The 13,347-nt window shown below is 40.7% G+C and overlaps 1 protein-coding gene across 3 annotated transcripts in view; it reads left to right on the forward strand.

Annotated features, from left to right (window-relative positions):
- The window catches only part of PIKFYVE (phosphoinositide kinase, FYVE-type zinc finger containing), a 151,725-nt gene that overhangs the window by 105,505 nt on the left and 32,873 nt on the right, over positions 1-13,347 (forward strand). For all 3 annotated transcript variants that reach the window (XM_069983502.1, XM_069983504.1, XM_069983503.1), the window contains 2 exons: positions 1,261-1,320; positions 6,392-6,568. In XM_069983502.1, coding sequence (XP_069839603.1) covers positions 1,261-1,320; positions 6,392-6,568 — 237 coding nt within the window. The remainder of the gene's footprint in view (positions 1-1,260; positions 1,321-6,391; positions 6,569-13,347) is intronic.

Consider the following 13,347-nt stretch of genomic DNA (forward strand, 5'->3'; position numbering starts at 1 on the left):
AGGCACTGATTCTAATAGAGCCACGTCACTGATCGATAGGGGTTCCCTCCCACTGGGGGCCTGCCAGCCTGCCTCCAGTGCTTCAGGCTGGGGTGGTGCCCAGGAATACCCCAGTGCCAGGAACGGGCGCCAGTCTATTCATGGTTAAATCAGAAAAGTGATGTACCACTTGCTACACTTTGTGAGTCAGGATTCCATTGGGAGATTACTTTACTCTATAACAGTGGGGCATATCCTTTACTATCAGGATGTTGCTGTATGTGTTTAAGTGTTTTTATGTATTAACCAGTTTAATAATGCTATTTTATTTCCATATGTGTTGGTGTTCACTTATTTCTTATATGCTCTAGCTTTTTTCTTTGGTCCTTTTATGATAGTCTGTGTAGACCATAAGTGACACCCAGTAGTACTTTAGACTGGGTTCACACTGCATTTTTGCTGTTTGTTTAACGTGCCTCTTGAAGTCTGGTACCAGATTTGCTCTTAAAGGGCCAGTACCGTTCTTGCTCTTAAAGGACCAGTACCAAAGTTGCTCTTAAAGGGCTGGTTCCAAATTCACTCTTATAGGTTCAGTAACCAAGTTTTTTTTTTAAAAAAAGGCCTGTACCAAAGTCCTTCAATTTGACATCAGTTGTTAATAATGTGTACAGTAATCACGCCGTGAACGTTGGTGCTGGTGTTAAAGGATTAAGTTAAAGGGTTGACGTTTCTCTTTTCAAGCACTTTGTATTGTCTCCTGGAAATGCACATAAAGTTATTATTATCCAGAAAATAAAAGAAATGTGATAACAGCACTCACCAACTTGATAAAACAAAGATTTAGGAAACTTGGCAGGGCATACAAGTGTGTTCCAAAGATAATGAGCAACATTATCATTATCTTTAGGACGCACTTGTTTCTCCTGCTGTGTTTCTTAATAATGCATTGTTTTATTAAGTTGTTGAGTGCTGTGATCCTACAGATCACTGGGCTTGATTCAAACGGAGCACCACCTAGTGATTGTGTTGTCACGCTATATTTACAAGTTATTGGAGCTCTGCTTAAGTGATGTGGATGAAGCTGTGCCAGTTCTCATTCCCTGTTAAAACATAGTTGTTAGTATTATGTTCTACTTGTGATGAGTGGAAAACCTTTAATGAACTTGGGGTGCATTTACTGTGAGACTGCAGTGCATGTTAGAGGTGCATGGTGGCAACCATTACTGACAGATACCTTTTTTATATTACTCATATTCTCTCTCTTTTTTTTTTCTTTTTTAGATGACACTGATGGTGGAGATAAGCAGAAAAAGCAGTCAGGGAACCCCCATGTTGAGCTGCGTAAGTATCGTTTTGTCAGTGTATCCTCATCCATACCATGCTGAGGAGTGTTTAATTCCCAAACTGGTGTCTATGACTGCAATACAGGAGTTCTATGCCATGTTGGAGCAAAAAGCTTTTGAGCTGTGCCTGTATCCTCTTGTCTCACCCCTTTGATATTAGCTGGATTATGTTTAACTAATTCAACTAATTTGATGATTATAGGAAAAAGCAAACCTATATATTGGACAAGGAAAGCCATGTCAAGTATTACAGCGTGTTACGCACCTGTGTTTTTTATGTTACATTATAGATCTGATTGACATAACATTAAGGGATGCTTTTCTCGCTTCTGTATTGTAGTAGATGGGCAGCTTTTACAGTGTAGCTTTAATTGCAGCTGCATTCAGGCTGAAGTATTATCTTTGCAGGAATATTCTGTGTTACCTACAATTTTGCATTCTTGAGGTAGGCAGATTTGACAATTCTGGAGTCATACTGTGGCTTTTTCTGTCATTCTCAAGATATAAAGCGTGCTGCTTAGTGTACAAGATTGATCTCAGGCATTTTAGATAAGTGACTTTTCTTCAGGTAGCATTCATGCAGTCAGACCGTAGTGTCAATTATTTATAATGTGCAAACATATTCTGCAGAGCTGGAGGCTTGTGACCAATTATATGGGATACACAACAACAGGTAAGCAACTTTTGCTCGAAAGAATTTTCAGCTACAGTTACCGACTTTAACTAGTATGACAGCTTCTGGAAGTTATTTATTCAGCTAACCGCCATAAATGTGAAGTGTACTCCCATAGTGATTTATGCATTTTTATGTAATGGGTGTTTTGTGTTTATAAATGGAATTATTCAATAGCTTAACAAAAACCAAATCTGCACAAGTTACCCTTCAGACATTTAGAGCATCAAAACAACCTTTTTTATACCGATGTTATATAATTCACCTTTGCCGTGAAATACAGCTGGTGAAAGCGTACTTGACAGGACATGGTGCTGGGGAGTATTTACAGTACCCTACTATGATGGCATATGGAGATATACTGATGTGCTGGTTTTGCATGTTGCTATGTGAGGCAGCACTGGGTACATTTAGTTGTAGGAATAAAAGGAACAGCAGAAAATAACTTTTTGGGTTGCCAGAGATTAAAAGAAAGCCCTAATTTACCTTTTAGGGACAGTGTGGATCCTCAGGAGGAGACAGACAGGTCAGGTTGAATTCCCATATTCCAGGCTCTCTCCTGCAAAGAACAGATGACGTGCCCTATCCCCACTTCATGTTTTCCATCTTGTGATCTCTAGTAGTGAACAGAACATTGCAGAAAAATGGCCAAGATAGTTAGGCTGTCTTACTGGGGTTAGGCGTTACAGAGGAGGCTTAAAGGGTATTCTGAGGGAAACTTGCCTTGTTCCGCTGCACACAGCCAGAGCTACCCACTTTTACATGCTGACCCAGAAAGTGCGGCACAGTGGAATCTGGGCTCCATAAAAACTGAAGTGAAAGGGGGAACAAAGAAGCTATTCTACTGTTTTACAGCGGTCTGAGCACAAGATTTCCCCTGGAATACCCCTTTAAATGGTACAAGTACCCATCATCATTATTAAGTTTGTATTCATACATAACTTTATTAGGCACAACAAGAACAATACCTCCAGATGCTACCACATGCCTAATATAGGTATAATAAATGACTGTGAATGCACTTACATACTATAAGGTATTATTAATGACCTTTATTAGAACAGATAGTATTTCCTTATGAATTAATGTACAACCTTCAAAATTCCAAAGGGTAAGAGTAATCCGATGTACAGAATTAATAAGCGTATAGTACAGTCCCCTTGGACATGGCATGTTTACATTCAAATCCACATAATCTCTGCTCTGGACATCTTTAATGAGATCTTCTTCTTTCTTCCATCCTTGTAGACCTATTTATATCCTATATAATTCAACTCCTTTAAGGACACCCTGATGTGTATGCAGGATTAAGGATAAGGGGTGTCCCAAATAAACCTTTCTTTCCCTTTTATTGTCATGTTGTATGGCTTACGTTTTACCACATCACCACCCAGTGACATAAATGACTTCTTCTTAATTCTAGATTTTATAACTCGCCCTTGTACTGAAGATTCTCATCAGATCTTGTCACTGATTTCCATATGTTTCGGATTTCACATCCATGTCCTTTTATTTTACTATTGAGTATTGGAGCGAACAACTTTAGGGAACATTCTAATGTTGTAGTTGCCAGGATCAGACTAAGCCACACCTGATGACAAAACTAATGGAGTCTTTAATGGAGCCAAAGTTTTTTTTTTTCCCCTGTTGATTTAGCGTTTATATATTTGCAGAATGCATTTTATTTCCTAATAGCACCATTTATTACACCATATCATGTACTGAGAAACTTCAGAAAATGTATTTGTGTAATAGAAGCTATTTTGTCTTTGCTTTTTTTCTGTTTTTACAGAGTTTATGTAGTTTAAAATCTACGTAGTATAAAATGACTCTAATGAGCCTTTAAACAACGTTAAAGCACTGTTTTGTTTTTGCCTTGCTTCATGTGGTAGAGACGCTTCTCCTGTAAATTACTTTATAATTACTTTTGTGCTTATAATCCTCCACCTGATACATTTTTAGAACTACTTTGCAGCTTCATATTGTATTTTCAAATAAAACATCATCTTTTATAAATAGGTTCTAAAATGGTGCCCAGCACAGAGACGTTCTGTATATGCTGCCGACACTTGGAATTAACAACTGGAAACTATGGCCTGGATGTATCATATTGTATCAGAGCCTCTTTACACAGACCTGATAGTCAGACAGGAAGGCTCCCTGCTGATAATCGGGACTGGGATGATAAATCACTTGTTAGCTGTCTAATTACATCGTTTGTGCGGGCATTTAAATGATTGTTAATCAGCTGCACGTCTTTCTGTGTAAACTATGGTTAGTTAATAGGCAGTATGGATGATCCTGTGATCAAGTGCAGACAAGGGCAGAGTTCTTGGATTTGCACTAGTCAGGCCATGTAAAATGGTCGTAAAAAAGAAACTGGTGTAAACTGCCTATAGTAACCAATCAGCTTTCTTCCCTGGTAAAAAAAATTCTGAGCTGTGATTGGTTGCTATGGGCAGGTTACACCAGCTTCTTTTATATACCCTTTTATAAATCTGGGTCATTAAATTTCTAGGAGAAAACTCTGATGGAGAATGCTGGGATTTATTCTGTATGGAGACTTTGGATTTGGCATTGCAGATGTGCCAGAATTATTACTTGTAAGACTTACAGAGGTCTTAGCATTTTGCATTTTGTGCATCTGTTTTGATCTGTTTTTCCATTGACTTCCATGATAAAAAAAAAGGATCAAAACGCTTGCTTTTTTTTTACCTACATACAAAGGTCAGATACGTTTTTGTGTATGTTAAAAAAAAAAGGATGCATTTTGATTTGTTTTTTTTTTGTATAATGGAAGTCAATGGAAAATCGAATGAAAACCGTTGTGGGGGGGGGGGGGGGGGTGCATTGAAACGGGTGTGGCCTTAATGTGCCAAAGAATTGCTCCACAATTTTGGAGCACAATTCGGGTTTAAAATACCTTACATTCAAGGGGTTGGCCACTTTATATTAAAATAGTTAAGTATTAGTAAGTGTACTCACTGTATATACTGACAGCAGCCTCATAGAACTAAAAGCAGACTCCTGTCCTCCAGGCTGTGCTGCTCTGTTCTGTGGTTAGTCTGTCCATAAGATGGCCGACATGGAGGAGCATGTGACCATGCCCCCCCCCATTGTCCACCGCTGAGCCTGTATATGCTTATGGTGGACACAGGAGGCGGGGCTTGGTGACATGCTTCTCCATGTCGACCATCTTATGGACAGACTCACCACAGAGCAGGGCAGCCCAGCCTGGAGGAGGGGAGTCTGATTTTAGCTCTGAGGTACACAGGAAGCTGCTGTCAGTAAATATTGTAAATACACTTATACTACACACAAAACAATTTTACTATAAAGTGGCCAACCCCTTTAACTAATATTGGTCTAATCTATCAGCCTGGGGCATTTGAAGAATAAAAGGGGACATTTATCAAGCTTATAGTAAGATTTTCTTTGTTGCCCAGAACTTAGCTTTCACTTCTTTTATTGCTCTGGTAAAATGAAAGCTGTGTTGTGATTGGTTGCGATGGGCAACATATTTCTAGCTGATCGGTGGTCTCTTACATCAAGTCATTGGGCCAGGTAATATGACCCTTAGGGGGGGTCATTAGTTCGGCCGATTGTCGCTCCGTGGAATAGAGAGAACAATCAGCCGATGATCGTGTCATCGGCTGATTGTTCATTTAGGTTCAGACCTAAAATCCTTGTTTGCCACCAGCGCATCACTATGGTGGAATAGCGGTGCGCGGCGGCGAACGACGATTTTAACAGCACCATACATTACCTGTCCGGGCTGCAGGTCTTCTCCTTCTCTCCCGGGGTCCCGCACGCAGCAGTTTTGGAGCGGGGCTGTCTGAACTGACAGACCGCTCAGCCAATCACTGGCCTTGACTGCTGCGGCCAGTGATTGGCTGAGCGGTCTTTCATTTCTGACAGCCCTGCTCTGAAGCTGCTGCTTGCGGGACCGGGAGAAAGAAGAAGACCTGCAGCCCGGACAGGTAATGTATGGTGCAAGGGCTGCAAGGACATCGGTAACGATGTCCCTGCAGCCCTTTGCTTAACAATCATCGGTGCTGTGGAATAGGCCCAGTAAACGAGCGCCGATCGAACAGATCGGTGCTCGTTTACATCGTTGATCGGGCCCCCATCGGCCCGTGGAATAGAACCTTAAGACTGCTTGATAAATCTTCCCAGTAGTAGCTTGAGGCATTTGCAGAGGCTTCCCTGTTCTTACATGTATTTAGAAGATTGGTAACTTTTAGCAAAGTAAAGGCTATTAGTTCAGCATTCGAATGCATGAAGCCCTATGGACAGCTGGCATAAGCTATTTGACAAGTGCTTATTGTTACTTCATAAATGCAATAAAATGTATTCAGTTTAATGTTCAATGGTATTCCTCTTTCTTCCTATACAGAGTTTTCAGATGCCAATGCAAAGTTTTACTGTCGTATTTATTATGCTGGAGAGTTCCACAGAATGCGCAAAGTAATTTTGGGAAGTAAAGAAGAAGATTTTATCCGCTCCCTAGCACACTGTGTACCATGGCAAGCTAGAGGTGGAAAATCTGGTGCCGCATTTTATGCAACAGAAGGTGGGCCTCTTAACTTTGCAAGATGCGAAAACTCCTCTAATCTGTTATCATCTACCCACAGGATAGATGATAACTATCTGACTGTGGGGGGTCCAACTACTTGGGCCTCTGGGATCTTGAGAACAGGAACCTGCTCGATATAGTAAAGAACAACTTTCAGCTCTCTTTGTGGTTCCCATAGAGAATGAATGGAGTGGAGGTCCCCCAGCGGTCAGACCCCTCTGCAATCACATAGTTTTTCCATACTCTGTGGATGGGGGATAACGTTACAGGATGGGGAAATCTTTTTAATGACTGACTTGATGTAATATTTATGTTGTGGTTTAGATTTTTTCTTTCCCAAAATTTTATGGAGCATTTTATCTACAATTATTTAGCATTTAAAGGAGTTATCCAGAGAGCAAAAAAAGGTCCTACCACTACTACTTCTGACAACCACTGCACTTCCTCTCAGCAGGGGCCGGGAGAATGTTGTAGACAATGATTAAGAGCTGCCTGATGTTACTGTCACTAACTGAAAGATCAATAATAGAAATGAACATAATCACGCCAACACCAGGACCAGGCTGTAAAAGAAACTCCTCGCACAGTGGTTTTCCAGTCCATTATAAAGTGCCAAGATCTACAATATTAAGATATTTTTAAAAAAAATATATATATATCCACGAAATACAGGAGATCTTGGCCCTTCATGGTGTACTGTAGAATCACTGAGGAGAAGCATTGGATGATACAATCTGCTTGTTCATAGACTTGTGTTTATCCTTGTACACCTACATATGGTTAGTGCAAGCCTGCTAAGTTACTTTTTTCTTGACTTGACGATCAGACGGGACTACACTAGGAGGTGCCCCCCCCCCCCATCTCTTTTTCTTCTTCTCAGTATTAGAGATGAAATCATTTACTTTCAGCTCTGATTCATCCTAACTGCCTGCAGCAGCAATTGGTTCCTTAATCTTTTATATTTGTATAAAACTTATTGCCTCATTTACATTGTTTTCATTGCATAGAAAAGTTTAATATGATCCTTTGAGGTCTCAATGGACTGTATCCAGTGGTGCTGAACATGCTGGGGGCTACTGTATATCAATCGGTAGATAAATTTAGTTTGTCTTTCTTGTTACTCAATAATTCAATCAGGGCTGGCTTCTAGGCTGTGATATGTGATCCTAAAGTGTTCCCTGCTTTCTGTTACTGTGTGCATCATGAAATCAAATACTGCCCCTTACATTTCACACCTACCTATGAAAATAAAGGCCATGTTCACACAACGAATGTGTTGTATAAATCATTGCTGTTGTTGCAAGCCGTGATTTATACAACACATTTGTTGTATGTGAATGAATGGAATCCCGGCCTGAATGTGTGTGTGTGTGTGTGTGTGTGTGTATGTGTATATATATATATATATATATATATATATATATATATATATATATATATATATTTATATAATATATTAGTATACGCTCTGGCTGGGATTCCATCTGGCCGCACGCGCCATTGTGAATTCAGATGCGGGCGCACACCAGTCAGGAAGATCTTCAGTAACACCAGCTGGGTCACAGAACGTCCAGTGTTATACTTAGTGTGAACATGGCCTAGTAGTATATTCCAATACACATAAAAAGAAAGTCCCCTGTGAGTATGGCCACTGTAAACTCCTTGCATAAAAATCTGTATGATAGGAAGCCAGAGATGATGAAGATACTTGGCGTCAGAACCTTTAGTGACAGATCATTACATGAATGTATTTATGGACCGGTTTATTGACTGACGGATATAGCGTATAGGGTTAACTCCTTGCAGAGTTATTTTTTAGCACATCTCTGCAGTGTTTTTTCCGAGATGATTGAGATTCTGTGAGTGATGGAGTTATAACCGAAACATCCTGAAAAAGATTCAGCGTGCGGTGCCTGGTGTGAAAATTTCATTAGATTAATCTTTCATCTGTTACATTTCTACATAGCACAGTTTACTATGCTTAGCTATTTAAAGTGACACTGTCACCCCCTTTGTGCATTCTGACATCTCTACACAGGTGTAAAGGGTAAATTTAGCGTTTTTCATAGCTTATTTCATATCATACGTCATGGTGTTTGTTCAAGTAAAAAGTGTCCTTTTATCAACTGCAGATTGTACTAAGTGGGCGTGGCCTCGCGGCATTAGCACCACTTAGCCCCGCCCACAACTGCACCGTTGTTCCCGCCCCCTTGACGCCCATTGGTTGGCTGACGTAAAGGGGGTGGGGTCTAGACCTTTTGGCCAGCCTGTTCCAATGGTCGGCGAGGGGGCGGGACCAACGGCACCTTGTGGGCGGGGCTAAGTGGCACTAATGCAGTGAGGCAACGCCCACTTAATACAATCTGCAGTTGATAAAAGGACACTTTTTACTTGAACAAACACCATGACGTATGATATGAAATAAGGTATGAAAACCGCTAAATTTACACATTACACCTGTGTAGAGATGTCAGAATGTACAAAGGGGGTGACAGTGTCACTTTAAAGGGAATGTGTCATCAGAAAAATATTGTTTTAATCAAGTTTTTAAGTGTTTTTTTTTTTTTATGTTTACTATGGTTTTTCCCACTAATTTTACTGTCTATTTTAAAATAATTGTGAAATCACCGCTAATCCAAAAAGCTGAGAGTTTGTTTTGTCTGTAATAAAGAGGATACTGCGGAGTATATGTATAGTATTACAGCGAAATGTGACACCAATAGATAGAGGACAAAAGATGATGTTCATAGCTCGGCCTCCCCCTCCCTCTGCAAAGGTCACAGAGCATGCCCAGACATCTTAACATTTGTGTCAATGGGACAGCTCCTGGTTATTGTTGCCTATGCCCTTGGGGCTTGCTGTAAAACATATTTCCAAAAACAGCTCAGAAAAGTTAGCTGCCTCTAAAGTAATGTACAAAACAATACAGTCACAAAATGAACACAGTTAAAAAAGGATTTCATTATCTGACTCAACAATTGTCAACAAGAAAATCTAGGTGATACATTCCCTTTTAAGAGGTCTGTTCAGGAAAGGGATTAACATTAAGGCTACCCAATGTGTTTATTCATTATCCTAGTTTACAATATGGTTGTTGTATGAAGGTGTCACAATATAGATAATGTAATAATACTATTTTCTACTATTATATAATACTATATAAGGTTTATTTTCTTGATTTTTTTTATTTGACACTACCCCTAGGGTTGCATGGGGGGAGGGGCATCCTATTGACTTTTACAGGAGCTTTTGCACTGAAAAGAAATGAGACCAATGAGACCAAATGTTTTGGATGCAGCAAATCAATGCATTTTGCATCACTTTTTGCCATGTGACCATAGCCTTATGCTGCGTTTACACGAAACGATAATTGGCCCGATCGTACGATTAACGATGTCGTAGTAACGATTTTTTTTTCACAACGGTCAGCGTTTAGACAGAACGTTATATCGTACAGAAATTCGTTTTGCGATCGCTTAAGTCTATCTCACACATTGGTTAAATCGACGAACGACTGTTTACACGGAACGATCTGCGAATTTTTTGCGAACGATGAACGTCGATTTTAGAACTTGTTGTTAGATGAAAATGAACGATTTCTCGTTCGTCGTTTGATCGTTCGCAGGGTTTACACGTACGATCATCGTTCGAATTCGATTGTTATCGTTCAAATTCGCACGATAATCAGTCCATGTAAATGCAGCATTAGGGCTTCCTAAGCCCATCATCATTATCTGTTTCATGCTTGCCTCATGGATTGAGGACAAACAGAAGATTACTTAAAGGTTACTGTGCTTTGTGGAGAGATGTTAGTTTGGTATAAACAGCAAGTAAATAAAGTAGCAAAGGCTAGGTTCACACTACGTTTTTTTTAATCTGTTTTTTGTTTATTTGTTTTTGCAAAAAACGGATGAAAAAAATGAATTACTTTGATCTGTTTTTCCATTGACTTCCATCATTGAAAAAAAGAATTAAAACACATCCTTTTTAAACGTACACAAAAACATCGACCACATTTTTGTGTACGTTTAAGAAAACAGATGTTTTGATCAGTTTTTCAGTTTTTTTCATCCGTTTATTGGAAAAATGGATGAAAAAAAAAAAAAACAGATTAAAAAAAATGGTGTGAAGCCAGCCAAAATACTCATACAGATATAAAGTCAGGTATTTAATATACTGATCCGTAGAATGGCTGTGGAGTCGGTAAGCCGAAGCTCCGACTTCTGAATTTTATCAGGACCGACTCCAACTCCGACTCCTGAATTTTATCAGGACCGACTCCCGACTTGGACTCCTGCTCCTTCATAAATGGCCAGTCATGTACCAGGGGAGTTATTTATCACACTGGCTCAGCAGCTTCTCCCTAATGTCCTACATGATCCTGGGGCGACTTCTGAGGGAATGAGGAAAGCTATAAAGCAGATTCTCCTGTGTGTGCAGTGGATGCAGCCAGTCTCCAGCCTCCATGTCCTGAACTACTCACAACTAGACTAGATGGAGCAGGAGGTCTTTTCTGCTGACAGTCTTCTATGTTTCTAACTAAATATTCACCATACTTTAAAGAAACAATGCTAACAATGCCAGATCTCTGTGATATAGAGGTCAGCCATAGTGATATACAGGGGGTCACACAAAGTGATATAGAGAGGGGTCACACATAGTGATATAGAGGTCACACAGTGATATAGAAGGTCACTGTGGGGGCACACATGCGTGCACACACACACACACACACACACACACCCTGCTGCAGCCATAGCATACACGCACAGCCTGCTGCAGCTATAGCACACACACACAGCCTGCTGCGGCCATAGCACACATACACACAGCCTGCTGCAGCCATAGCACACACACACACACACACACACAGCCTGCTGCAGCTATAGCACACACACACAGCTTGCTGCAGCCATAGCACACACCACACACACAGCCTGCTGCGGCCATAGCACACATACACATAGCCTGCTGCAGCCATAGTGTGCACACACACACACACACACAGCTTGCTGCAGCCATAGCACACATACACACAGCCTGCTGCAGCCATAGCGCACACACACACATAGCCTGCTGTAGTCATAGTACACACACACACACACACACACACACACACACCCAGCTACAGCCATTGAACACGGAAGAAAGACACACAATCTTCTCCCAGAGAGAGGACAGAGGTTACTGCTACACTACTTATGTCTTCTCCTCCTCCTCTATATTACACAGGATATCTTCATATTACACTGCTGCTCATATACAGTCATCCAGCATCCAGGAAGAGAACAGCACAGACCCCCCCCCCCCACACACACACACACACAATGGACTCTTCCAGCTCAGAAACAAACTGCCAAATAGTGACCGACATTTTTTCCATGACCACCCTTATGTAATAGGGCCAGTATCCTATTAGAATGTTGCTCGTAATATATATTCATGAGCAAAACTTGTAGAATTCATATAAAAATTCAATTATACATTTTTAAAGATTTTTTTAAAGCTGGAGTTGGTACATTTTTTTCCGACTCCAACTCTGACTCCAGCCAAAACTAACTCCGACTCGACTCCACAGCCCTGATCCGTAGTGTATAGACATAAATGTAAAGAACAAGTTATTTAATGTATCACAGTGAGGTAAAGGCAATACTGAGAATATTCAATACGTAAAGCTTTATCACAAAATCACAATTCCCCAAGTCTGTACAGATAGCCTTCTTTATGGGTAATAGAATACATACAAGACTCCCAGGAGTATAAGAACATCAAGTTCTTGGTCAGAAAACAGAAGGGTAAGCTAAGTGACTGAACAACTGCTGTCACATAGTGTAAACTTTCATCAGCATCCCACCAGTCATAGTACAGTATTAGAGCAAATCCAGTGGGGCACAGCCAGGGCCGGATTAAGGTTGGTGGAGGCCCTGGGCAACAATTTTGTTGCCCCCCCCCCCCCCCCCCATTTTCTTCCCCCACAAATAAACCATACAGCAATCTATATAGGTGGCTGATTACTGTAGGGGACTTAGCACCTACCCCTCCTCACTCCTGGCTGTATGGCTCAGCATCCTCCTCTGTTCTGCATATGATGGTCCCTAGAGGCTGCAGTCCAGAGGAAGATGCCAGGCCCTAGAAACAGAATGGGGGAGGGGTGAGCATCGCGGTGGGTTCCCACTTAATTAAATGCGAGAACACAGCACTTAAGTACTTTCTGTGCTCTCTTGCCCACTGTGTTAGCCACCACAGCTAGCATATGCAGTTGTGAATCGCAGGCAGAACCTGGACTTGCAAGTCTAGGTCCCATCTTCAGTTCCCAACCATATAAACTACCTGAAGCAGTAAAGAGCACACAGAAAGTACTTAAAGGTTGTGTAGAATCTATAGCACACAGGCTATATACCTTACACTGCACACAGGTTATATATCATACACTGCACACAGGCTATATACAGTATAATAGGCTGCACACAGGCACACAGGCTTTATACCATACACTGCACACAGGCTATATATCATACACTGCACACAGGCTAAATACCATACACTGCACACAGGCTATATATCATACACTTTACACAGGCTATATATCATACACTGCACACAGGCTGTATATATCATACACTTTACACAGGCTACATGTGATATGCTGCACACAGGCTATGTATATATATATATATATATATATATATATATATATATATATATATATATATATATACCCCTGCTCTGATATATGCCCCCATAGTATATACCCCTGCTCTGATATATGCCCCCAT

This window comes from Dendropsophus ebraccatus, chromosome 9, assembly GCF_027789765.1.
Source record: "Dendropsophus ebraccatus isolate aDenEbr1 chromosome 9, aDenEbr1.pat, whole genome shotgun sequence".
In the NCBI taxonomy this organism is placed as follows: Eukaryota; Metazoa; Chordata; class Amphibia; order Anura; family Hylidae; genus Dendropsophus; species Dendropsophus ebraccatus.